Source organism: Saimiri boliviensis, chromosome 8 (assembly GCF_048565385.1).
Source record: "Saimiri boliviensis isolate mSaiBol1 chromosome 8, mSaiBol1.pri, whole genome shotgun sequence".
NCBI lineage: Eukaryota > Metazoa > Chordata > Mammalia > Primates > Cebidae > Saimiri > Saimiri boliviensis.
The window spans coordinates 21002731-21026015 of record NC_133456.1 but is presented as its reverse complement, the minus strand read 5'-3'; the positions used below and the strand labels follow the sequence as shown (position 1 = coordinate 21026015).

At 46.8% G+C, this 23285-nt stretch overlaps 1 protein-coding gene across 1 annotated transcript in view; it reads left to right on the top strand.

Annotated features, from left to right (window-relative positions):
- The first annotated feature begins 14 nt into the window (after positions 1-14).
- Positions 15-23285, top strand: part of CHCHD4 (coiled-coil-helix-coiled-coil-helix domain containing 4) — a 29107-nt gene continuing 5836 nt past the window's right edge. The window contains exons 1-2 of the mRNA XM_003926177.3: positions 15-211; positions 9619-9717. Of these exons, the coding sequence (XP_003926226.1) occupies positions 190-211; positions 9619-9717 (121 nt within the window). The 5' untranslated portion in view covers positions 15-189. The remainder of the gene's footprint in view (positions 212-9618; positions 9718-23285) is intronic.

Below are 23285 nucleotides of genomic sequence, written 5' to 3'. Positions count from 1 at the left end.
TTTTCCGGCTGAGGTGGGCCGGGCCGGGATTGAGAGGCTGCCGAGGCAGGCGCGCGGCGGGCAGGCCTGGAGGGGGCGGGTCCGCCCGGGCTTCGGAGGCGTCCGCCCTGCCTGAGGAGGGGGAGGTCACAGCGTGAAATTGTAGCTGCCGCCGCCGCTTCTGCAAGGTCTCAAAGCCAGGCTGCAGCCATGTCCTACTGCCGGCAGGAAGGTAGGGAGGGCGGGCTGCCATGGATACGGGCCTGCGAGGGCCTGCGGCAGACACGCAGGCCCTGGCGCCTCGCGACCACGCCGCCGGTGCGGGCCCCCTTGAGGCACGGCCCAGGTGGCCACCCTGGGACCATCCAGGGCTGGCTGGCCCGGGGGTCGCCACCTCAGTTTTGCAGATGAGAATTCCGAGGCTCTGGGGCTAACAGGGCTGGTCCAAGGTCACAGTGAAGCCCGACCCCGGACCTTAGAGGGGCCTGTACGTGGGAAGTCGTAAACTGGGCGGTGAGGCGGCACGGGAAGTGCGGAGCTCGCTGCGTGTGGCTCGTAATTGGGAATTGATGGCTGTTAATTGTTACTACCGCGCCTGCCATACACCACGTGTTTCCATTTTGCTGGAGCCTTTAAAAGGCGCGTCCGGAAAAGTGGCCGCTCCGGGTAGCGTGTGCTGTGCTGGGGTGCTGGAGTTCCGCTAACGGGAGTGTTTCCGAGCCCCCCGCTGCCTGTCAGGCACCGTTCAAGGAACCTCACGTGGCTTGTCTCACTGATCTCGCTGCGACCTTTGTAAGTCAGGCTGTGGTACTGGTCACATTTTACGGAAGAGTCAGTAAAGTTAGTAGACACAGGAGACTTGGCGAAAGCCACTCAGCCAGCAAATCGTGGAGCTGGGGTTTGTGTTATATCCGAGCGAGTCAAGGTATGCGCCACACTCTGAGTTTGAATTATGAGTCCTTTATTTTCGCCGGCAACCAAGAGGTGGTTAACGCCCAAAATTAGTTAAGGGGTTTTTTATACCCTAATTTGAAAAGGGAGGGGGGAAACTAGCAGGAAGCAATTGTTTCACAGAAGCAGAGTAAGGAAAAAGTTAAAAGATAAACTAGTACGTGAGAAATAAAACAGTGCCAGGTGTGAGGGGTAAAGCTCAACAACTTACAGATAATGGGGGCTCTGGGGCTCCACAGCACCTGCATTCCCGGGCTCTGCTGGTACCACTTCACTTGGCCTCTTATCAACAGATGCATTCCTGGAGGTGTCCGATGTCAGCCTGCCCCAGCTACGTACTACAGTTACATACTTAATGGTGGGAAAATAACTAAAATGAAGAAGCTAAGATGGAGTCTGTCCGGCTCAAGAAACTAACTCTCTCTGTAGCTTTGTAACCATCCACCCCCGCTTCTATGGTGCGAGAAGGTGCTTCATGAATATCTGCTGTATGAATGAAGCCCAACATCTTATTTTACAGCCTGAATAGCTCTCAGAGAGAGTCGGGTTTAGCTGACAAAAAGCAGGTTACCACATTTGAGCCTGGGCATTCTGACCCCAGACAAGCCTTATCCAATCTAGTGCCCAGTGGATTGCAAGTACCCTGCCTACTCCCACTCCAGAGTTGGGCTCCGACCACCTACTGCTTCCTTGATGTTACTCTACCCAAGGGCTCTGAAGTACACAAGCTGTAGGTCGGAGGGCTTCCCCACACACTGCCACTAACTGGCTCCTTGGCCCTGAGCTCCCACCTAACCCCTCCAGGCCCTGGTTTCCAGTGCTGTAAAATGAGATGTTGGGCTTCATTCATACAGCAGATATTCATGAAGCACCTTCTCGCACCATAGAAGCGGGGGTAGATGGTTATAAAGCAACAGAGAGAGTTAGAAGTCACCCAGAAATTCTTTGGTGAATGTTCCAGCTCCCTCAGTTAATTCAAGCAATTGGAAGCTCAGAGAAGGAGGTGGCCTACCTGTAGTTAAACATCCAGTTAAGAGACTAGCTCAGCCTAAAATGCTGAGCCTCTTCCCATCTGCATCTAGAACCTCTCCTTGGGGTCATAAAGCCATAAGACTCATTCTTTAATGAGTACTATTGTATTTCCCCATATTACTACTGAATGTGTGCCATAAGCAAAGTCCTCTGCTCTCACCACTCTTGTCTTGTTTTTAATTTCGGGTCTCTGAGTCTCTAATTTACTTCATTGAGCAAATAACTTTTGAGCCTTTCGGTATAATGAGGCTGTGCTGATAAACCAGACTCTTCTTTTCTTTGAGGATTTATAGGAGGCAGTTTTCTCTGGGAGGGGGAAGCTAGGTCCATCTGCCTCCAAAACCTGGAGCCTTATCTTTTCCTGGTTCAAAGATCTCTGTTAGTTTGGAGAGGAATGAGAATTGAAAGCACTCATTTTATAGGCCTTCCTTAGTATTTATCTTATCCATACCACTGCCCTCCTAAGAAGTCCCTTTTTTTGTGTTTTTTTTTGCCCACGGATCCTTTATGTTTCCCGTAGGATTTAGGAAAATGATCCCAAACTCCTTACCATATCAGAGTTTATGTGATCTGGCCCTGTCTGCCTTTTCAGCCTGGTCTCTTCCTGCTCTTTCGCTGCTTAGCCTTTGGCCTCTTGGCTATTTCCTTGGCTTGGTATATCCTGGCTCCAGCTCTTCCATGGCTGACGCCTCACCCTGTAAAGTTTAGCTCCAATATCACCTCCTGACCCTTTGTGTCTTCCACATCCTGAATTCTCTGAAATCACCTTTTTTATTTTTTGCCATCTTATTTTCTGCCTGTCTTCTCCCACTAAGCTCAGAGCATCAGATGGGCTGTGGAATCCCTAGCATCTAGCACAGGGCCTGGTGTACAATGTATGCCCAGATCTTTATTGAATCATGCGTATACCTTCCCTCTGTTCTGAGTGAATCACTTGCCTGTGCAAGTTTATTTCAGGGGTCCACCTGCCACCCAGCCTTCAGGTTCAACTCCTTGGTTTGGCATTCAAGGAGCTTTCAGCCTCACTCCCTGGCCTTGGGTTACCCACACTTCTCCATGTCAGCACCATAGTGTTTCTTTCTTAGTTTACTCTTTCTAATGCAGAGCCTGCCCACTCCTGTTTAGTCAACATTTATAGAGCACATGTGATGTGCCAGCCATTGGGCATACAGTAGTGAGCAAGGTGACACATTCTCTGCCCTCCTGGCATGGTGGAAGAGATTGCCATTAAAACACCACCAGACAAATGCATGATTACACTGTCATAAGTGATGTGAAAGGAAAGCCCAGCATGCTATGACCGTTTAGTGAAAGGCTCTATGGGATCTGAGAAGGCTTCTTGAAGCTTCAGAGATCCTTTTAAATGTCACTTTCTTTTTTTTTTTTTTTTTTTTTTTGAGACGGAGTTTCGCTCTTGTTACCCAGGCTGGAGTGCAATGGCGCGATCTCAGCTCACCACAACCTCCGCCACCTGGGTTCAGGCAATTCTCCTGCCTCAGCCTCCTGAGTAGCTGGGATTACAGGCACGAACCACCATGCCCAGCTAATTTTTTGTATTTTTAGTAGAGATGGGGTTTCACCATGTTGACCAGGATGGTCTCGATCTGTTGACCTCGTGATCCACCCGCCTCGGCCTCCCAAAGTGCTGGGATTACAGGCTTGAGCCACCGCGCCGGCTAAATGTCACTTTCTTAAGAAAACCTTTTCCCATACTGAACGTGTGTGAGCAAACACTACTTCTTAAAACCCTCCTTTTGCACTCCAGCCTTTGCCCAGAGTGGTTCCTTCTGGAATGTCTATTCACCTCCTTCCCTCCCTGAAGCTCTTTGTTAGGGACAAAGGTAGGATCTCTCCCCTTCCAGCTTCTCCACTGGATGCCTGTGTCGTATTCAGGTGTGACCACTAGGTAGTAGCACAAAGCTGGAGCTAAGGAAGATTTGTTGAGCTAAACTTCTAACACTTGGATTCGTCTTACACTCTGTCTGAAAGCTATTTGTATATTCTTCACAGACACAATTCCTGTACTTGATCCTTCTAAATACAGGGGAGTTGTAACTTTCAAAGAGGTTAGATTCTAAACGTGGAAGTCCTCAGCAGTCAGATTTATCAAACTCTTAGAAACCCCTTACCTCACTCAAAATACACCACAGGCACCACTCCCTCTGGCTTTAGATCTCTTTCTTGGGTTGAGCTTCAGAAAGTAGTAATTGGAATTGTATTGCAGGTGCATTGAATCAACTTAGCCAAAAGGAAAGAAGCTAAGTTCCTAGTGCAGGCTGCCATTCTCAAACATGACCCTGGGGATTGAGCAACCATGGGAGACAAGAAACTGCTTCCTCTGCAGGACACAGAGGCATTCCTTCTGGGGAGGATGGGCTGAGAGATTCTGGCATGTAAAGATCCTTCCCTTTCATGGGGGAAATCAAACTACTCATCCAAGGAGTTGTTTGGTCTCACTCATTTAATGGTGATGACCATTCTGTCTTCCTGACTTCAGCTGAGACTGGGTGACAGAGCAGCAGGACCGTCATCTCAGACAAACACCGCCACCAAGTTCCAGCTCCCTTTCTAGCCTCATGTATTTCAAGGAAATCTCTTCTCTTCTAACTATAAGCAGCCAGAAAGAGCAGACAGTAAAACACAGAAAAGACAGCTTGGGCACAGAGGGAGGTGGGGGAAGGTCTCTTGGGTAACTGCGAACTTCATGCTCACACAGTGGGCCCCAGTAAAACAGTGGGTCCCAGTAAAACAGTGGGCCTTAAGAAGCACATTCCTTTCCCTTCAGGTGCACTAAGACAGGGAAGCTAAAGGCAGACTCTGGGGAGTACCCCTGCAGCTACAGAAAGATGTATGGGAACAGACACACAACTCTCCCTCCCAGATAAGCGCAACAAAGAGACACAGAAGCAGCCTAAGCCACTGATAAACTCTCCTACCCTGAATCCTTAAAAACTTTTAGTCACAGCTGGGGGCGGTGGGTGGCTCAAACCTGTAATTCCAGCACTTTGGGAGGTTGAGGTGGGTGGATCACGAGGTCAAGAGATCGAGATCATCCTGGCTAACATGGTGAAACCCCATCTCCACTAAAAAATACAAAAATTAGCTGGGTGTGGTGGTGGGCGCCTGTAATCCCAGCTACTCGGGAGGCTGAGGCAGGAGAATTGCTTGAACCCAGGAGGTGGAGGTTGCAGTGAACTCAGATTGTGCGACTGCACTCCAGCCTGGCGACAGGGCAAGACTCCGTCTTAAAAAAAACAAAAATCAAAAAACTTTTAGTCAGTGAGAGAGTGTGCCTCTGACCTAACTCAGCTAGCCGCCCCTCTCAGGTTTGTTTAAAATAAACCAATTTGTTGCCGGGCGCGGTGGCTCAAGCCTGTAATCCCAGCACTTTGGGAGGCCGAGGCGGGTGGATCACGAGGTCGAGAGATCGAGACCATCCTGGTCAACATGGTGAAACCCCGTCTCTACTAAAAGTGCAAAAAATTAGCTGGGCATGGTGGCACGTGCCTGTAATCCCAGCTACTCTGGAGGCTGAGGCAGGAGAATTGCCTGAGCCCAGGAGGCGGAGGTTGCGGTGAGCCGAGATCACGCCATTGCACTCCAGCCTGGGTAACAAGGGCGAAACTCCGTCTCAAAAAAATAAATAAATAAATAAATAAATAAACCTATTTGTTTAAAATAAACCTATTCACTGTTGACTGTAAAGCCACCCTTCATATTTCTTTCCTCTTTAATCCTTACACTGGGATCTTCATGCCCTAATCCAGTGTTGTTTCTCCATTCATTTGCTTCAACAAATATTGAACACTCACTCTGTCCTTGGCAGTATTCTGGGCTCTGGTGGTACTGCAATGAACAGAATAGACAAAAATCGCTGCCTCTGAGGAGCTGGCATTCCAGTGGCGGTGACAGGTGGTAAACATACGTAGTATGTGAGGTGAGGAAAATTACTTTGGATAAAAATAAAGCAGGATAAGGGAGATGGGCAGTGCTCAGGGACGGTGGCATCTGAGCAGGAGGTGAAAGCAGGGAGAGATTGCTGTGAGGGTACCTGAGGGAAGAGAAAGTGCTCCTGGAGGAGAGAACACTCTGTGCAAAGGCCAGAGGTAGGCGTGTGCTCAGCATGTTCAAGTAAAAGCAGAGGCCATCGTGGCTGGAATGGAGGGAGTGATGGTGGGAGATGGAGTCATAGAGGTGAGGGATGAAGCTCCTTCTGGATGTATTTGAATATGGAGCCATTCCAATTTGCTGATGGAGAAAGACGAGTTGGGGATGGCACTACCAAGAGTAAAACTAGACAGTTGGGAGTGGAAGGTGTCTTGGTATACTGCTCAATCAGTTCTGTTCTCAGTCCCACCCTGAAGTCCTGCTCCCCGAGTGACCCCTCGGGCCTCCAGTTCCCCACTCTTATCAAGGTTCTGGGGTGGGGACTAAGTTGATTCTGGGTAACTTCCTCCTTGTGCACTTTGGGTTCAGCTTTCTTCACTGATTAAGTCAGAGAGCGCTGGACCATCAGCCTTCCCATTTCCAAAACATTGTTGACATCTCTGAGCCTGTGATTGTCTCTTTTACTGGCCACGCTATCCTTGTCAGTTGATACTCTTTAAAAACGTTACCGTCTTTTGAGTGGGATTTCAGCTGACAGCAGAAACTCATTTCACCTCCCCAACCATGTGAGATAGGTAGGTGGAGCTGGTGGTAAGAACTGGTTTCTGAGGCCCAGAGTGTACCTGAGCTTACACAGTGGGAAGTGCTTAAGCTCAGATTTGAACTCAGACTCTCTCTGATATTGAAGGCACTGTGAGCCAGAGGGTTTAAGGTAGTTATCCACCTTCAGAGCATGCATATTGTTCACAACCACAGCCCTAGCCCTGGGGCCTGGGTGCCAGAAGGTCTGATGGCTCCAGGAAAACAAACCAGTGAGCTTCATCCCTCACCTCTATGACTCCATCTCCCACCATCACTCCCTCCATTCCAGCCATGATGGCCTCTGCTTTTAAAGCTTATCTTGGAAATAAAAACACAAGCAGTTTAAAATTTTATTTCTCTGGAGAAATTGTTGAGAAATGTCATGAGAACTAGTCTAGCTGATTGTCCCACTAGTTGGCATCTTATGACTAGTCCGACCAGTTAGTTCTTTCTTTCACAGTTAGGTCTGTTAGGAATAAGTAAGCTTTGTCCTTGCATCAGTCCTTGAATCTGCTTTTAAACATTCCAGAAAGCAAAGACCCACCAGGACAAGCATGTGACAGTTTGCAGAGGACACACGCCAGATTTTTCAGACCAGAGTTTCTGTTCCTGCTCTGCCTTCATTCACTACATGCCTTTTGGTCTGTTTCTCAGCTCCTGTGGTTTCTATAAAACAGAGATAAAGTAATACCCACCAGTGAACTCACAGATGTAAAACACATTGCATGGGACAAAAATGTGTAAAAGATGCAGCTGTTACAGTTCTACCTTCGATCCAGTGTGAACTGTGCTCCAAGGGAAAATGTCCAGGAAGGCACATGTGAGGACTTGGCCCTGTGAGGGGGACCTGGAATTCTCAGTGAGATTGTGCTAGGCTGGTGTTTCCTGACCTGTGTATCACAGTTATCTGTGAAAGCCTGTGAGCTATATGGACATGGCAGAGAGCACAATTCAGCTTTTCTTGGGTGAGGCCTGGTCTCTGTATGTATGGCAAACCCCAGGAGGCCCTCCATACTTTACTGGATCCTTTTTCTGCCTGTAACTGGGCCTCACCATTGGGCAGCGGTAAGCTGCTGTCTTTGTAAACAAAACTAACAGAACTGAGTTGAGAAATTTGCATCAGCTCATTCTGCTTAGTGTTCAACATTTTTACAGATTGCTTTTGAGTATTTTGGAAACTGGCCAGAATTACCAAGGTTATGAGGTATTTTAACAAGCCCTGGCTGCCTGGTCCAAAACTTTCCCAGGCCAGCCACAGGGAAAAGCAGTCTTCTGTCAGATAATATGCAGGGTGTTGAGGCAGAGACCAGCTCTGGGAGCAGAAGCCTCCAGTGGGTTTGGGGTCCTGGCCCTGTCTGTGCTGAGGATGTTTTGTTGAGTGTTAGCTGCCATTATTCTTGTGCAAATGTTGGTGTGAGGCAGTGTGGGTGTGTGGAAAGGATCTCTAACAGCGCCGACTTCAGAGATTCCTGTCCTGTATGACCCAGCAAATCACTACTCAGAGCTGATGACCCACCATGCAGTGTGGGGTACTGAGGACAAGGTGCTCCTTGCTCACAATGGGAATATCTGATGCATACCTGCACTGTGGTTAGCTGATGGCCAAAGTTTTCAGGAAGATGAGGTGGTGGTGACAGCTACAAGGTGTGGCAGAGAGGGCTGTGAGGGCCTGCTTTGTTGCTTGCATAGCCACTCAGCCTTGGTTTTCTGCTCTACTCGATGGGGGCTGAGGGTGATAATACTTCATGGGGGTCACTGTAAGGCAGTTAATGCACCCACCCTGGTTTGGCCAGGACTGATGTGCTTTTCTGTGCTCACTCGGCCTCCCATGAGGAAAAGCTCCTAATATAAAATGCATTTGACTATCACTGGTTTGTTTTCCTGGAGCCATCAGACCTTCTGGCACCCAGGCCCTAGGGCTAGGGCTCTGGTTGTGAACAAGGTGCTCTGCACTTTAGGCATGCTGGCTCTTCCATGCTGGTCCTCACAGGACCGCAGTCCTGACCCTAACCACTGTTGGGTCTGTCCTAAAATAATAAACTGCAGATGGTCACAGTTAAGAACATCTAAGAAGTGCTCTTTCTGCTGCTCCCCCACAACCCCCGCAGTTATTATACTTGTTGGGAAATGGTCCCCAGGCCTCTCAGACTGTGGGAAATGGATTGGCTTCAGTGTTCCTCACCATGACCCTTCCTTCTTCTGGCCACGATTAGGAGCTCAGAGGCCTAGTGAGGGTGCTGGCCATGGGCACTCTCAGGCCACCTGTGTCCTCAGCCTTTCAGAGCCAGGGGCCTGTGGTCGCATCAGCTGTGTGGGCTGCAGTGATCTGTAGGCTGAGAACCCACATCACTGCACACTCGCTTTGCCAATGTGCTCAGTCTTCCTTTGACCTTTGATGAATTCTGAACCCTGTGGGTAAACCCTAGGACAGGCCGGGCGCGGTGGCTCAAGCCTGTAATCCCAGCACTTTGGGAGGCTGAGGCGGGTGGATCACGAGGTCAAGAGATCGAGACCATCCTGGTCAACATGGTGAAACCCCGTCTCTACTAAAAAAATACAAAAAATTAGCTGGGCATGGTGGCGCGTGCCTGTAATCCCAGCTACTCAGGAGGCTGAGGCAGGAGAATTGCCTGAACCCAGGGGGCGGAGGTTGCGGTGAGCCGAGATCGCGCCATTGCACTCCAGCCTGGGTAACAGGAGCAAAACTCCGTCTCAAAAAAAACAAAAAAACAAAAACAAAAACCCTAGGACACTGTTTTTTCTTCAGTGCTTTTTTTCCTGCCCTGCCCCTTATCTATCCCCTTTCGTTTCCTCCCCCAGCGTATAAGAACGGTTTGATGGTCACCTCACATGAGGGTGGCATATGGGACAGTCTTCAAACTTGGTTTGTGTGGCAGCTGCTTTGAGTTTAAAGCTGATTCACTGCTCTTGAATGAAACATTTCTTCCTCCATTTTCCAAACACTAGGGAAGGATCGAATCATATTTGTAACCAAAGAAGACCATGAAACTCCAAGCAATGCAGAATTGGTGGCTGATGACCCCAATGATCCGTATGAGGAGCATGGTGAGTGACATGAGGCCTCCCAGGGACCCACATCAGGGCACTGGGGGGAAGCCCAGTGTTCTTAATTCCTTTCCCATGTTTTCCTAGCCAAGGCTGAGTTTTCAGGTATCTATTCTGAGCCGTAGACCATCTCTGAGGGCAGCAATTTATCTCCCTCAGAGGTTTGACGGGCTGTGCTTTCCAGCCTTGTTCTGATGTACTTTCCTGGCACAACTAGTAAGTTTTGGGAGAGAGTGATAGTAGATTCCGCAGTTATAGGTAGGTTAAGGAGACAGGGCTCTTGCTCAGACAAGTTGCCAGACTGAACTCTGAGACATCTACCAACTTTATTAGCAAGCAGACAGTCATGTACCTTGTTCTGTAAGACTGGTGAAGTCTCGGCTCTCTAACTGCTCCAGCAAGCACCTTACATGAAAAGGTCACTTGACACAGCTTTCCGACAAACCTGGTCAGAGCTATTGCACGCTCCTTGGTTAAAGGCTGAATATAACAGTGGTTGCTTGGGCCCAGGACTTTGTTCCAGAGTATTTGGGCTGCTAGACTCACTAGATACTTACTACAGCATGTGTGAGGTCTGAGCCTGTGTGAGGTGAATGTGTGTGTGCAGTGCTCATGAACAATCCACGTCTTTTACACTACTCAGTTCACCAGTCAAAAACCACTTATAATGCCCATGACGACAACTAACCTTCTAGTGCTAATTGGTGACTGAAGAGCTTGCAGCAGCCGCCTCTAGAGTATGGGCTCCTGATTGGAATTTTTCATATGCGAACTGACATGTATATTCCTTCTGTAGGACCCTTTGCTTGTTGCCCTAACTGCTCCTAGGAGTTACAGCTAAGGGTGCAGATCCAGCCCCCAGTGGAAGCAGTGGGAAATGCAGACATTATACAGTGTTAGCATTCTGAGAAAACCAGCTGCAAGGGCAAGCTTAATCAGGGCTTACATGTCCATTCTAGTACTTTCCCTATCTTTAGATCCATATTAAGCATATTTCATTAACTGATCAAGACTGTGGAGGCCTGCAGGACAAATCAGGCCTTGTTTTGTTTGCCTCACAGTGTTATTAAAAACTGAATGTATCTGCCGTTAGACTGAGCTGCCCCCTCCAGAACCCACCATTCTTTCCTTTCCCTGTTGTTTTCTTACCTGCTTTCATCAATTACAGTATATCTGCTTGGATTGTAGGTATCCCCTATGATGCATTTGGCTTTACAGCCCCTTATAGTGAATATATTGTACAAAGAATATATTGTTTTATACAATATATTGTATAAAACACAGAGAACTCTGGGACCCAAGTTCCAGGCTCTTAACTGCAAAATTAGTAAGTGGACCAAGTAAGCCACCAGTTTATGCCATCTACCTGCCTTCCAGCACCCAGCTCTGCAACTGAGATGGTATGTGGAATAGCTAAGAGTACCAAGAAAAAAAGGTGGCAGAATTAATTTTCCTAGAATCAAAACATCAGGAGTACATTAAAAAATCATCTGATCCAATGAAAAAACCGGGGTCCCAGGAGGAGGCGGAGACTGACTTAGCCAGTGAGCTCCAGGCCTTAGACTGCATGTTTGACCACTGCATCTGGGCTTTATGTGACATGCTAAAAATACCCTCTGTGTGGATTTATATTGTGTCTCTGAAATGCAGACTGCCACCATGTGCTTTGTGAAGAGCTATCTCATTCCAGCTCACCTGCACCTAAGAAATAATGAAACAAAGACTCCTGGAGACCTAGGTTATAATTTTTTGTGTTTTTTTTTTTGTTTTTTGAGACGGAGTTTTGCTCTTGTTACCCAGGCTGGAGTGCAATGGCGCGATCTGGGCTCACCGCAACCTCCGCCTCCTGGGTTCAGGCAATTCTCCTGCCTCAGCCTCCTGAGTAGCTGGGATTACAGGCACGCGCCACCATGCCCAGCTAATTTTTTGTATTTTTAGTAGAGACAGGGTTTCACCATGTTGACCAGGATGGTCTCGATCTCGATCTCGTGATCCACCCGCCTCAGCCTCCCAAAGTGCTGGGATTACAGGCGTGAGCTACCGCACCCGGCTTGTGTACTTTTTAATCAACCACCTGGTCAGTTTGCACTGAGTTACTTATATATAGATAGATGTAGGGCCAGTGACCCACAGGGTCGTGGGATGTGCCTTATGCTGTGCTGAGGCGCAGGATCCGAGAAATAAAGAGACAGGACACAGAAGTACAAGGAAAACGCAGCTGGACTGCAGGGGCCACGCCACCTATGAGTGGAGTCAGGTGAGGCCCTGAATGTCCAGAAGTGTGAGTATTTATTGTGTATAGGTAAGGGGGCAGGGCAGTGAGTGAAGTCATCTTTAAGGATAGTGATAGGGTTGTGAGCAATAAAACAAGGGGTCCACCCCTATTAGGTCACCTAGGCTGGGAGGTGGAGAGTGCGCAGCAAGGAGTCCATTCTCCTTAGGTCACCGAGGCTTGAAGGTGGGTTGTGCACAGTGAAGAGGGTGCAGTGTGCAATACCTCAATATCTATGGACAAGCTAAGAATATTTATAGGAGGATGCTTTAAGTCACATAGCAGTGACAGAGCTGTCAGGGTCTATGCCACCTGCCTGCAGTTTCCAATGAGTTCTATAGGGGAATGCTTTTCCAGCAGCACAGTAACAAGAGCTGATAAAGTTCACAGTCACCAAGGGGCGATTGCCGCTCCGAGGGCAGCCTTCCACAAGAAATGGAGCAAGGTCCTACAACTCCTTTATCAGGAGAGTGGCTCTTGCCCCAAGCCTGCCATACAACAGGTATCTTTACGATACTGAACGCTGCTGCCTGGGCCATGGATTCTTGTTCTGTTGTAACTGTTTTTCCCTTAAGTCATGCTGTGCACTGTGTCTGCTCTAGGCATTCCTCCAATTATAAGCTGCTTATTCCTTAATTCATGCTCTGTACTGTATCTACTCTAGGCATTCCTCCGATTATAAACTAATATATATATATATGGAAATAACTGAGTGGTAAGATATTCTTTAGGCACTCATTCTATGAACTAATATGGGATTATATATAGAGGATTGTATAAAGGGAAATAACTGAGTAGTAACACTATAAACTGAGATATTCTCCAAGCCCTAATTCTATAAACAAATATGTGATTATATAAAATATTATATAAAAGGAAATAACTGTGTAGTAACACTATAAACTGAGATATTCTCCAGGTCTTAATTGTGCCAGGATTCTGCTTAGATCTCCTTTCTTAGTACATATATGGGGGGGGGTTACCCACATATGTGTGTGTGTGTGTGTGTGTGTGTGTGTGTGTATATATATATATATATATATATATATATATATATATATCAAAGACTAATAGTCTGAAAGTGCCAATACTAGTCAGTAAATGTGAAAAGATGAGGTAGTGCTACAAATATGGCTAAAAGTATGATCAAAAATAAGTTTAATGAAGAGTATGCTTTAAAATTTTACTTTAAATTTTTAGACATGGCCAGTCTTCTAAGAAACTTGGTTTGTTCTATAATAAAAAACTTTATAAGATTTTAAATAATTAAACATATTTAATACTAAATCAGTTTTACGGAAAGATTAAAATTATACTGTGTATTAAACTATCATTCCCATCCAGCTTATTCTGGGTAGAATCCTATTAGATTTCATATATATATATATATATATATATATATATATATTTTATTGCACTTCAGGTTCTGGAGTATATGTGCAGAACATGTAGGATTGTTGCATAGGTACATACATGGCAATGTGGTTTGCTGCCTCCATCCCCCTCTCACCTATATCTGGCATTTCTCCCCATGTTATCCCAGCCTAACCTCCCTACCCACCACTGTCCCTCCCCTCGTCCCCCACAACAGACCCCAGAGTGTGATGCTCCCCTCCCTGTGTCCATGTGTTCTCATTGTTCAACACCAACCTATGAGTGAGAACATGTGGTGTTTGATTTTCTGTTCTTGTGTCAGTTTGCTGAGAATGATGGTTTCCAGATTCATCCATATCCCTACAAAGGACACAACCTCATCATTTTTTATGGCTGCGTAGTATTCCATGGTGTATATGTGCCACATTTTCCTTGTCCATTCTATCATCGATGGGCATTTGGGTTGGTTCCAGGTCTTTGCTATTGTAAACAGTGCCACAGTGAACATAGGTGTGCATGTGTGTTTATAATAATACGATTTATAATTCTTTGGATATATACCCAGTGATGGGATTGCTGGGTCAAATGGAATTTCTATTTCTAGGTCCTTGAAGAAGTGGCACACTATCTTCCACAGTGGTTGAACTAATTTAGACTCCCACCAACAGTATAAAAGTGTTCCCATTTCTCCACATCCTCTCCAGCATCTGTTGTCTCCAGATTTTTTAATGATTGCCATTCTAACTGGCATGAAATGGTATCTCAGTGTGGTTTTAATTTGCATTTCTCTAATGACCAGTGATGATGAGCATTTTTAAATATGTTTCTTGGCCTCATATATGTCTTCCTTTGAAAAGTGTTTGTTCATATCCTTTGCCCACTTTTGAATGGGTTTGTTTTTTTCTTGTAAATCTGTTTTAGTTCTTTGTAGATTCTGGATATTAGCCCTTTGTCAGATGGGTAGATTGCAAAAATTTTTTCCCATTCTGTTGGTTGCCAGTTCACTCTAATCATTGTTTCTTTTGCTGTACAGAAGCTCGGGAGTTTAATTAGATCCCATTTGTGTCATTTGGCTTTTGTTGCCAATGCTTTTGGGGTTTTAGTCATGAAATCCTTGCCTATGCTTATGTCCTGAATGGTTTTGCCTAGGTTTTCTTCTAGGATTTTTATGGTGTTAGGTGCTATGTTTAAGTCTTTAATCCATCTGGAGTTAATTTTAGTGTAAGGTATCAGGAATGCGTCCAGTTGCTGCTTTCTGCACATGGCTAGCCAGTTTTCCCAACACTATTTATTAAACAGGGAGTCCTTTTCCCATTGCTTTTGTCAGGTTTGTCAAAGACCAGATGGTTGTAGATGTGTGGCGTTGACTCCGAGGCCTCTGTTGTGTTCCATTGGTCTATATCTCTGTTTTGGCACAGTACCCTGCTGTTTTGATTACTGTAGCCTTGTAGTAGAGTTTGAAGTCAGGTAGCGTGATGCCTCCAGCTTTGTTCTTTTTGCTTAGGATTGTCTTGGCTATGTGGGCTCTCTTTTGGTTCCATATGAAGTTTAAGGTGTGTTTTTCCAGTTCTGTGAAGAGGGTCTTAGGTAGCTTGATGGGGATAGTGTTGAATCTATAAATTACTTTGCGCAGTATGGCCATTTTCACAATACTGGTTCTTCCTAACCATGAACATGGAATGTTTTTCCATCTGTTTGTGTCCTCTCTCATTTCCTTGAGCAGTGGTTTGTAGTTCTCCTTGAAGAGGTCCTTTACATCCTTTGTTAGTTGTATTCTTAGGTATTTTATTTTCTTTGTAGTAGTTGTGAAAGGCAGTTCGTTCTTGATTTGACTCTCTTTAAGTCCATTATCAGTGTATAGGAATGCTTGTGATTTTTGCACATTGATTTTGTATCCTGAGACTTTGCTGAAGTTGCTTATCAGTTTAAGGAGATTTGGGGCTGAGACAATAGGGTCTCCTAAATACACAATCATGTTATCTGCAAATAGAGACAATTTGACTTCCTCCTTTCGTATTTGAATACCCTTTCTTTTTCTTGCCTGATTGCTCTGGCTAGAACTTCCAATACTGTATTGAATAAGAGTGGTGAGAGAGGGCATCCTTGTCTAGTGCCAGATTTCAAAGGGAATGCTTCCAGTTTTTGCCCATTCAGTATGATATTGGCTGTGGGTTTGTTTTAAATAGCTTTTATTATTTTGAGATACATTCCATTGATACCTAGTTTATTGAGAGTTTTTAGCATAAAGGGCTGTTGAATTTTGTTGAAGACCTTCTCTGCATCTATTGAGATAAACGTGGTTTTTGTCTTTGGTTCTGTTTATGTGGTGGATTATGTTTATAGACTTGCATATGTTGAACCAGCCTTGCATCACTTGATCATGGTATAAGCTTTTTGCTTCTATGTTCATCATGGATATTGGCCTGGAGTTTTCTTTTTTGTTGAGTCTCTGCTGGGTTTTGGTATCAGGATGATGTTGGTCTCATAACATTATTTGGGAAGGATTCACTCTTTTTGGATCGTTTGGAATAGTTTCAGAAGGAGTGATACCAGCTCCTCTTGGTATGTCTGGTAGAATTCGGCTGTGAACCCATCTGAACCTGGGCTTTTTTTGGTTGGTAGGCTATTAATTGCTGCCTCAACTTCAGCTCTTGTTATTGGTCTGTTCAGGGTTTCGACTTCTTCCTGGTTTAGGCTTGGGAGGGTGCAAGTGTCCAGGAATTTATCCATTTCTCCCAGGTGTACTGATTTATGTGAATAGTTGTTTGTAGTAATTTCTGACGATAGTTTGTATTCCTGTGGAATCAGTGGTGATAATCCCCTTTATCGTTTTTTATTGCATTTATTTGATTATTCTCTTTTTTTATTATTATTAATCTGGCTAGCAGTCTATTTTGTTGATCTTTTCAAAAAACTAGCTCCTGGATTTGTTGATTTTTTTTTGAAGGGTTTTTTGTGTGTCTATCGCCTTCGTTTCTGCTGTGATCTTAGTTATTTCTTGTCTTATGCTAGCTTTTGAGTTTTTTTTATCTTCCTCCTGTAGCCCTTTCAGTTTTGATAGGGTGTCGATTTTAGATTTTTCCTTGCTTCTCATGTGGGCATTTATTGCTATAAATTTTCCTCCAGACACTGCTTTAAATGTGTCCTAGAGATTCTAGTACATTGTGTCTTTGTTCTCGTTGGTTTCAAAGAACATCTATTTCTGCCTTCATTTCATTGTGTATCCAGTCAACATTCAAGAGCCAGTTAGTTGTTCAGTTTCCATGAAGTTGTGTAGTTCTGAGTTAGTTTCTTAATCCTGAGTTCTAATTTGATTGCACTGTGGTCTGAGAGACTGTTATGATTTCCATTCTTTTGCGTTTGCTGAGAAGTGATTTACTTCCAATTATGTGGTCAAGTTTAGAGTAGGTGTGATGTGGTGCTGAGAAGAATGTATATTCTATGGATTTGGGGTGGAGCGTTCTGTAGATGTCTACTAGGTTTGCTTGGTCCAGATCTGAGTTCAAGTCCTGGATATCCTTGTTAATTTTCTGTCTCATTTATCTGTCTGATATTGACAGTGGAGTGTTAAAGTCTCCCACTATTATTGTGTGGGAGTCTCAGTCTCTCTGTAGGTTAATAACTTGCTTTATGTATCTGGGTGCTCCTGTATTGGGTTCGTATATATTTGGGATCATTAGCTCTTCTTGTTGCATTGATCCTTTTACCATTATGTAATGTCCTTTTTTGTCTCTTTTGATCTTTGTTGGTTTAAAGTCTGTTTTATCAGGGACTAGGATTGCAACTCCTGCTATTTGTTGCTCTCCATTTGCTTGGTAAATCTTCCTCCATCCCTTTATTTTGAGCCTATGTGTGTCCTTGCATGTGAGAGGGGTTTCCTGGATACAGCACACCAAGGGGTGTTGACTCTTTATCCAATTTGCCAGTCTGTGTCTCTTGATTGGGGCATTTAGCACATTTACATTTAAGGTTAATATTGTTATATGTGAATTTGATCCTGCTGTTTTGATGCTAGCTGGGTGTTTTGCCCTTTAGTTTATGCAGTTTCTTTGTTGTGTCAATGCTCTTTACTATTTGGTACTGTAAGGTTTATTCTCTGTGAGGTCTGTTGCTGAGTTTAAAATGAGGAAACTGAGGCCTGCGTGACAACAATTAGATGCCAGTTTATTCAGCTCCCGGGCGAGGTTCTACGGTCCAGGGAAAGGGGGCCAGAGAAGTCGCACCTGACTTCTCTCAGGCATGGGATTATATAGGGAAGGAAGGTGCTCTGATTGGCTGTGGAGAACAGGATGTGGACATGGCAAGCTGCTGTAGGTAGGTAGGCAGGATTTCTGGTGAGCGGGCTGGATGGGCCATACGCTATTGGGCAGGTTTTGGTGGGGCTTCTTTTAAATTTTGGTGGGGTTTTCTAACGGCAGGCTAGGTGCTGAGTGCAGAGGGGTTTTCAAAGGTGGGCTAGATGCTGAGTGCAGAAGTGGGCGTGTCTAAGCTCCCGGCGAGGCAACTGGCCTTACATTCCAACCCTTTTGATGATATGGGACGCCACTGCTTTCTGGCTACTTCCTGCTGAATAGGGGTGGAGTGAGGGGAAAGGGTCAGTTGGCTGGTGCCTCGGTTGGGAGTTGGACATAGGGGTGAAACAGCATCTGGTTTATAGCCACCCTGGAAATTTCCCTTATACGAGCTTGTAGAAACCTGAGGACAAAAGGGGCTAGCATTAGCAAAAGACAAACAGTGATAATGGGGATGTTAATAGGAGCCAGCCAGGCGAGGATGGGGGAATGCCACCAGGTAAGAGAAGAGCCTGGTGCATTTTGTTTTCTTCGGAGGTCTTGTTGGAGGCAATAGAGAGTGCTGACGTTCTCTTCTACTAGACCCGTTTCATTGATGTAATAGCAGCAATGTTTTGGGTTTTAGTGGTAGGGCCTTCCGTCCAAGATTCCTGGAGGTGGAACCGCCAGACATAGTAGGGGTTGACCTTAAGAGGGGACACTAGAAGTATTGTTAGAAGGAGGACTTGAAGGGTTAGGATTCAACAGGTAGGGGCCGCGGGTGAGATGGAGGCGAGTGGGGCCCAAGGGCTTGGATCTCCATTGATCATTTTGGGGGGCCAGTTTGAGGCAGGATACATGATACCACGGGGTATGACCCAGGAGCTTGGTGGCCATAGGGGTGGTTAGGATAACGATGTGGGGTCCTGACCACCTAGACTCTAGAGATCCTGGTTTGAGCTCCTGGAGGAGAACACTGTCACCTGGCTGGAGGAGTGCTGCTGGATGGGGGTCCTCTGGTCCTGGGACAATGGGGAGAGTACAATCCGCATGTTCCCTAAGTAAGTGGCAGAGGAGAGAGAGGTAGGGGAGGTAGGAGGCTAGAGGAGGTGGTTGTACCAGGAGATTGTGGGAAACCAGAAAAGGTTGTCTGTACAGCAATTCAAAGGGGCTCAGGCCCATTGGTCCCCATGGGGTGGCTCGGACCCAGGTCAGGGCAAGGAGGGTGGGCCAAGAGTTTTACCTCAGTGGTGAGTTTGGCTAAATGATCTTTGAGGATGCCATGAGCCTGTTCCACTTTACCCCATGACTGAGGGTGGTAGGGGATATGTAGTTTCCAGGAAATGTTGAGAGACTTGGCAACCAGCTGGACCACCCGAGCTGTAAATGCTGGACTGTTGTCTGACTGGATGTTTGCAGGTAGGCTGAAACAAGGGATGATTTCCTGAGTCAAGAGGGAGGCCGCTGTGTCCACGGTTTCCCTGGAGGTGGCAAAGGCTTCAATCCATCCAGAAAAAGTATCTACAAAGGTTAGGAGGTAGCGGAGTTTTTTGTGAGTGGACATATGAGTAAAATCAATGTGCCAGTCTTGGGCCGGCAGGTTGCCACGCATTTGGTGGGTAGGAAACTGTGGCTTCAAGCTTCCCTGAGGCGAGACCTTAGAGCAAGTAACACAAGCTTTGTGTACCTCCTCAGTCGTCTGTTGCAGACCTGGCAAGAAAAAGAGGGTCTGTACAAAGCGGTGTAACGCCTTAGGCCCTATATGTAAGGACTGGTGGATTTCAGTAATAATTTTAGGGGCTTGTTCCCATGGAAGGGTGTCGGGGACCGTCCGGGACGGGTAGGCACGTCTGCTGGGGGTCTCTCGACCTGCAAGAGGGTCCCAATACCTGGAAGAGAGCATGCGCCTGAAGAAATAAGAGAGACAGAGAACGGGGATCTGGAGGGCTGGATAGGCCGTGCCTAAACGGCAAATTTTATTTTTCAAAGGCCAGGAATAAATACACTTTCTTTGCTCTGGTTTACATCATTGCAAGAGGAAATGCAAATCTATACCTTACATGGCCTATACAATAGAGAAGTCAGATACACAATCAGTGGTTGTAAAAAGTAACAGAATTTCCTGTGGTCACAAAGCTTGTTTACATCCAGACATTATTCCTCCTGGCTGCAGGTATTTCTGGTTTGATCTTGTTTTAGAACTGAGATGTGAAAAGGTTTTCTGGTTTTCCTCATCAGAATATCTTTTAACCAGATTCTCCTTTGTCTGCTCCTGACTCAACTTATCTCAACTCCCCCATTCAGGAGTCTCTGAGTCAGGGATCAAAGCCATCCCGTATAGTGGCATTTGCTTTGCAAATATTCCCACAGTTAAACCATTATCTAGGGTACAAGGCAGTCAGGCAAGTAAAGAAAAGTCTAAAGCTTATTCTTAAAGAAAGAGTCATAAAAAGTTAAAAGCAGAAACTGGTTGCTGGTAGGGAGTCACTCGGTCTAGCAGCACCGCATAGTTTTAGGCCCAAACGATATCGTGGTTGATATTAGAAACTGATCATTCATCTTTCAGTTCCTTTTTCCCGATAGCTCAACTGCCTCCAACAGGAAACTGTGTTTGGGATCAAACTCACCGTATAGTGAGACTCACGCCTTTTGGGGGTCTCACACAGGAATGTTCCCCACAGAAGGGCGATCTCATTGTTTAAGAAGATCCAGTCCTGATTAGACTCAGTTCCTCCCCTTAATATGAGGGCTGTCTCTGAATCCCTGGGGCAGGACTGTCCAGGTGAGCTGTTGTAACAGGTTGGTGTCTGGATCAGTCCAGGTGAAGGCAAAGAGAAAGTAAGACTCAGGGTGTAGGGGAATGGTAACGAAGGCATCCTTGAGGTCAAGAACCATAAAATGGGAGGTAGTGGAGGGAATGCTTGATAATAGGGTGTATGGTTTGGGGACCACAGGGTGGAGGGGTACCACTGCCTCGTTGATAAGGCATATGTCCTGAACTAGGTGGTATTTGCCGGACGGCATCTGGACCAGCAAGATAGGAATATTACAGGGGGAACTGGTGGGGATAAGGAGTCCTTGGGCTAGGAGTCGGTGACGATAGGCTTTAGGCTCTGATGGTGGGTTTTTGAGATGGGAAACTGAAGACATGAGGGAAAGTGGGTAGGATTTTTTAGAAGTATCTTAACTGGCATGTGATGTCTGGCCACTATGGGCTTGGCGGTGTCTCATACCCAGGGATTGACTGCCTCAGGAGGAATAGTGGGTTTAGGCGAAGGGTTAAGACAGGGCATGGTGTCGGTTAAGAGTGGCAAGAGGAGGTGGGCTGGTGATGGGCTTGAGTGTGGGGGGCCAGTGAGTTGGAGAGTGGCCCCCAGAGTTTGGAGAATATCTCGTCCTAAAAGGGGGACTGGGCATGAGGGTGTGATTAGAAGGGAGTGGGAGAAGGGATGTCTCAAGGACACAGGCTAAGGGATGAGTTTGGTTAGGACAGGAAGGCTTTCCATTAATTCCCATGACTGAAACCTGGGAAGGTATGTTAGGTCCTGAATAGGAAGGCAATGCAGAATAGATAGCCCCCGTACCCACTAACAAGGAAATTGACTTACCCACTACTTGCAGCGTTGCCCTGGGCTCAGCGAGGGTGATGGGGGTCCTCGAGTCCGGGCTCCGTCAGTCGTTCACAAGGCCAAGAAGTTCAAGCGAAGGGACTGCTTCCTGCGGATCAGCTTGCCCCTCACATAGAGGTGTTGGGGGTGAGCCTGTAGTCTGGGATGGGCAGTCAGCCGTCCAGTGTCCAGCTTGTTTGCAATTTGGGCAAGGTCCAAGAGGAGGAAGAGGACAGGGGCACTGCCGCGCCCAGTGTCCTTCCTGGCCACATTTAAAACAGGGCCCGGGTGGGGCCCTAAAAATTTTGGAAGGGTTTTGATGGACCCCCTCCACTGGGTGCTCGGTGGACTGCCGGCCTCAGGGCTGCTGCAAGAGCCTGGATTTGGAGGCTTACTTTCTGCTGCAGCCGGGCCTGACGGGTGGCCTCAGCTTTTTCCTCTCGGCCATTAAAAACTTTAAATGCCAGGTTTACCAGGTCTTGTATGGGAGTTTGGGGGTCCTCTTCAGCTTTTTAAAGTTTCCTCCTCATATCAGCCGCTGACTTGGAGATGAAGTGGTTGGCTAGGACTGTATCCCCTGCTAGGGAGGCCGGATCCAGCTGGGTATGGAGGATCATAGCATTAGTTAATCAGTTAAGGAAAGCGGCTGCGTTTTCATCAGGACCAGTTTGATAGTCCCAATTAGGGTCGGCCTCGGGTACCACCGCCGCACCTACCGGCATTTGTTTGTGAGATGTACCTGATCGGTATGTGTTCGGGCTGCTGTAAGAATGCGATCACGCTTATGTGGTGTAAGGTTGGAGGACAGGATTACATAAGGTGTCATGCCAGGTAAGGTCATACGCCTGGGTGAGGTAATGAAATTCTTTGGTGTAAGCAGTAGGATTGGTGGAGAACGACCCTAGGCACTTTTAAATGGCTGATAGATCGGAGAGGGAGAAGGGAACATGCACTCGGACAACACCGTCCACACCAGCCAGCTCGCGGAGAGGACAAAGGAGAGAGGTTTTGTCTTTGGAAGTGCAGTGCCAGCGAGTGTGGGCACTAACGGGAGAGGTCAGGTTGGAACTCGGAAGAGGAGGAGCAGGAGGGGGTTGAGGTTTTGCATAAGGCGGGGGTTCGGTAGGTCTGGCGAATGGAAAGGGAGAGTTCTTTGGGTGGGTCGGGGTCAGAAAGGGAGGAAGAGGAGGGTGGAGGAGCAGAGGGCAATGAGGAAGTTTCCTTGGCCAGTAGAACCTGGGTGGTGGTACAGGAGGCACAGAGGGCGGGGCGGGAGCGAAGGTACCAGAAAGCCTGCACGTAGGGAACCTTGGACCGTTTACTGTTCTTTCAGCAGAAGTTGTCTGTCTGTCAGGACATTAAAGTCAGGTGTGCCCTCTGGAGGCCACTTAGACTGGTTGTCTGGGGGATACTGTGGGCAAGCCATGGTGGAGAGGAAAAGCAGCCTCTTCTTTTTAATGGAAATGCCCAGTTTGGGTAGATTTTGGACTAGGCATCCTAGTGGCGACTTGGGGTCTGGGTGAGATTCCTGATTACCCATATTTCCGCAGTTAACTAAGGGCGATGTGGGGACACCGGAAGGTGTTATACCCACTGCAGAATAGCTGCTATTTCGAGGGAAGCAGCCTGGACAACTGTATATCGGCTAGTAGGAGCCTAATGAAGCTAGCAAATTTACAGTAAAAACGGAACCACATACAGGATTAATGGACAAAGGGTGGGTACCCCCCTGAGAGGGAGACCAGTCTTATGTCTTCCCGGCCATGTCCCCAAAGGCATGTTTCAGGGCGTCTTGGCTAAGATATACCCGTATAACCCCCGGGCCTGGTCACCTTCAGTTTCCTGAGGTAAATCACCATTATGCCTTATGATGTCCCCATGGAACCACGGGTCGAGGCCCACACAAACCCCATAGCCATCAGGCCATGGGGCTACACATAAACTCACTCACTCATTCGGGATTAGGAAGAGAAACCAAAAGTACAGTTACTTCCTAGATGGGAGCTTATGTGCCGAAAGGCTGATTTGAGACAAACATTTTAG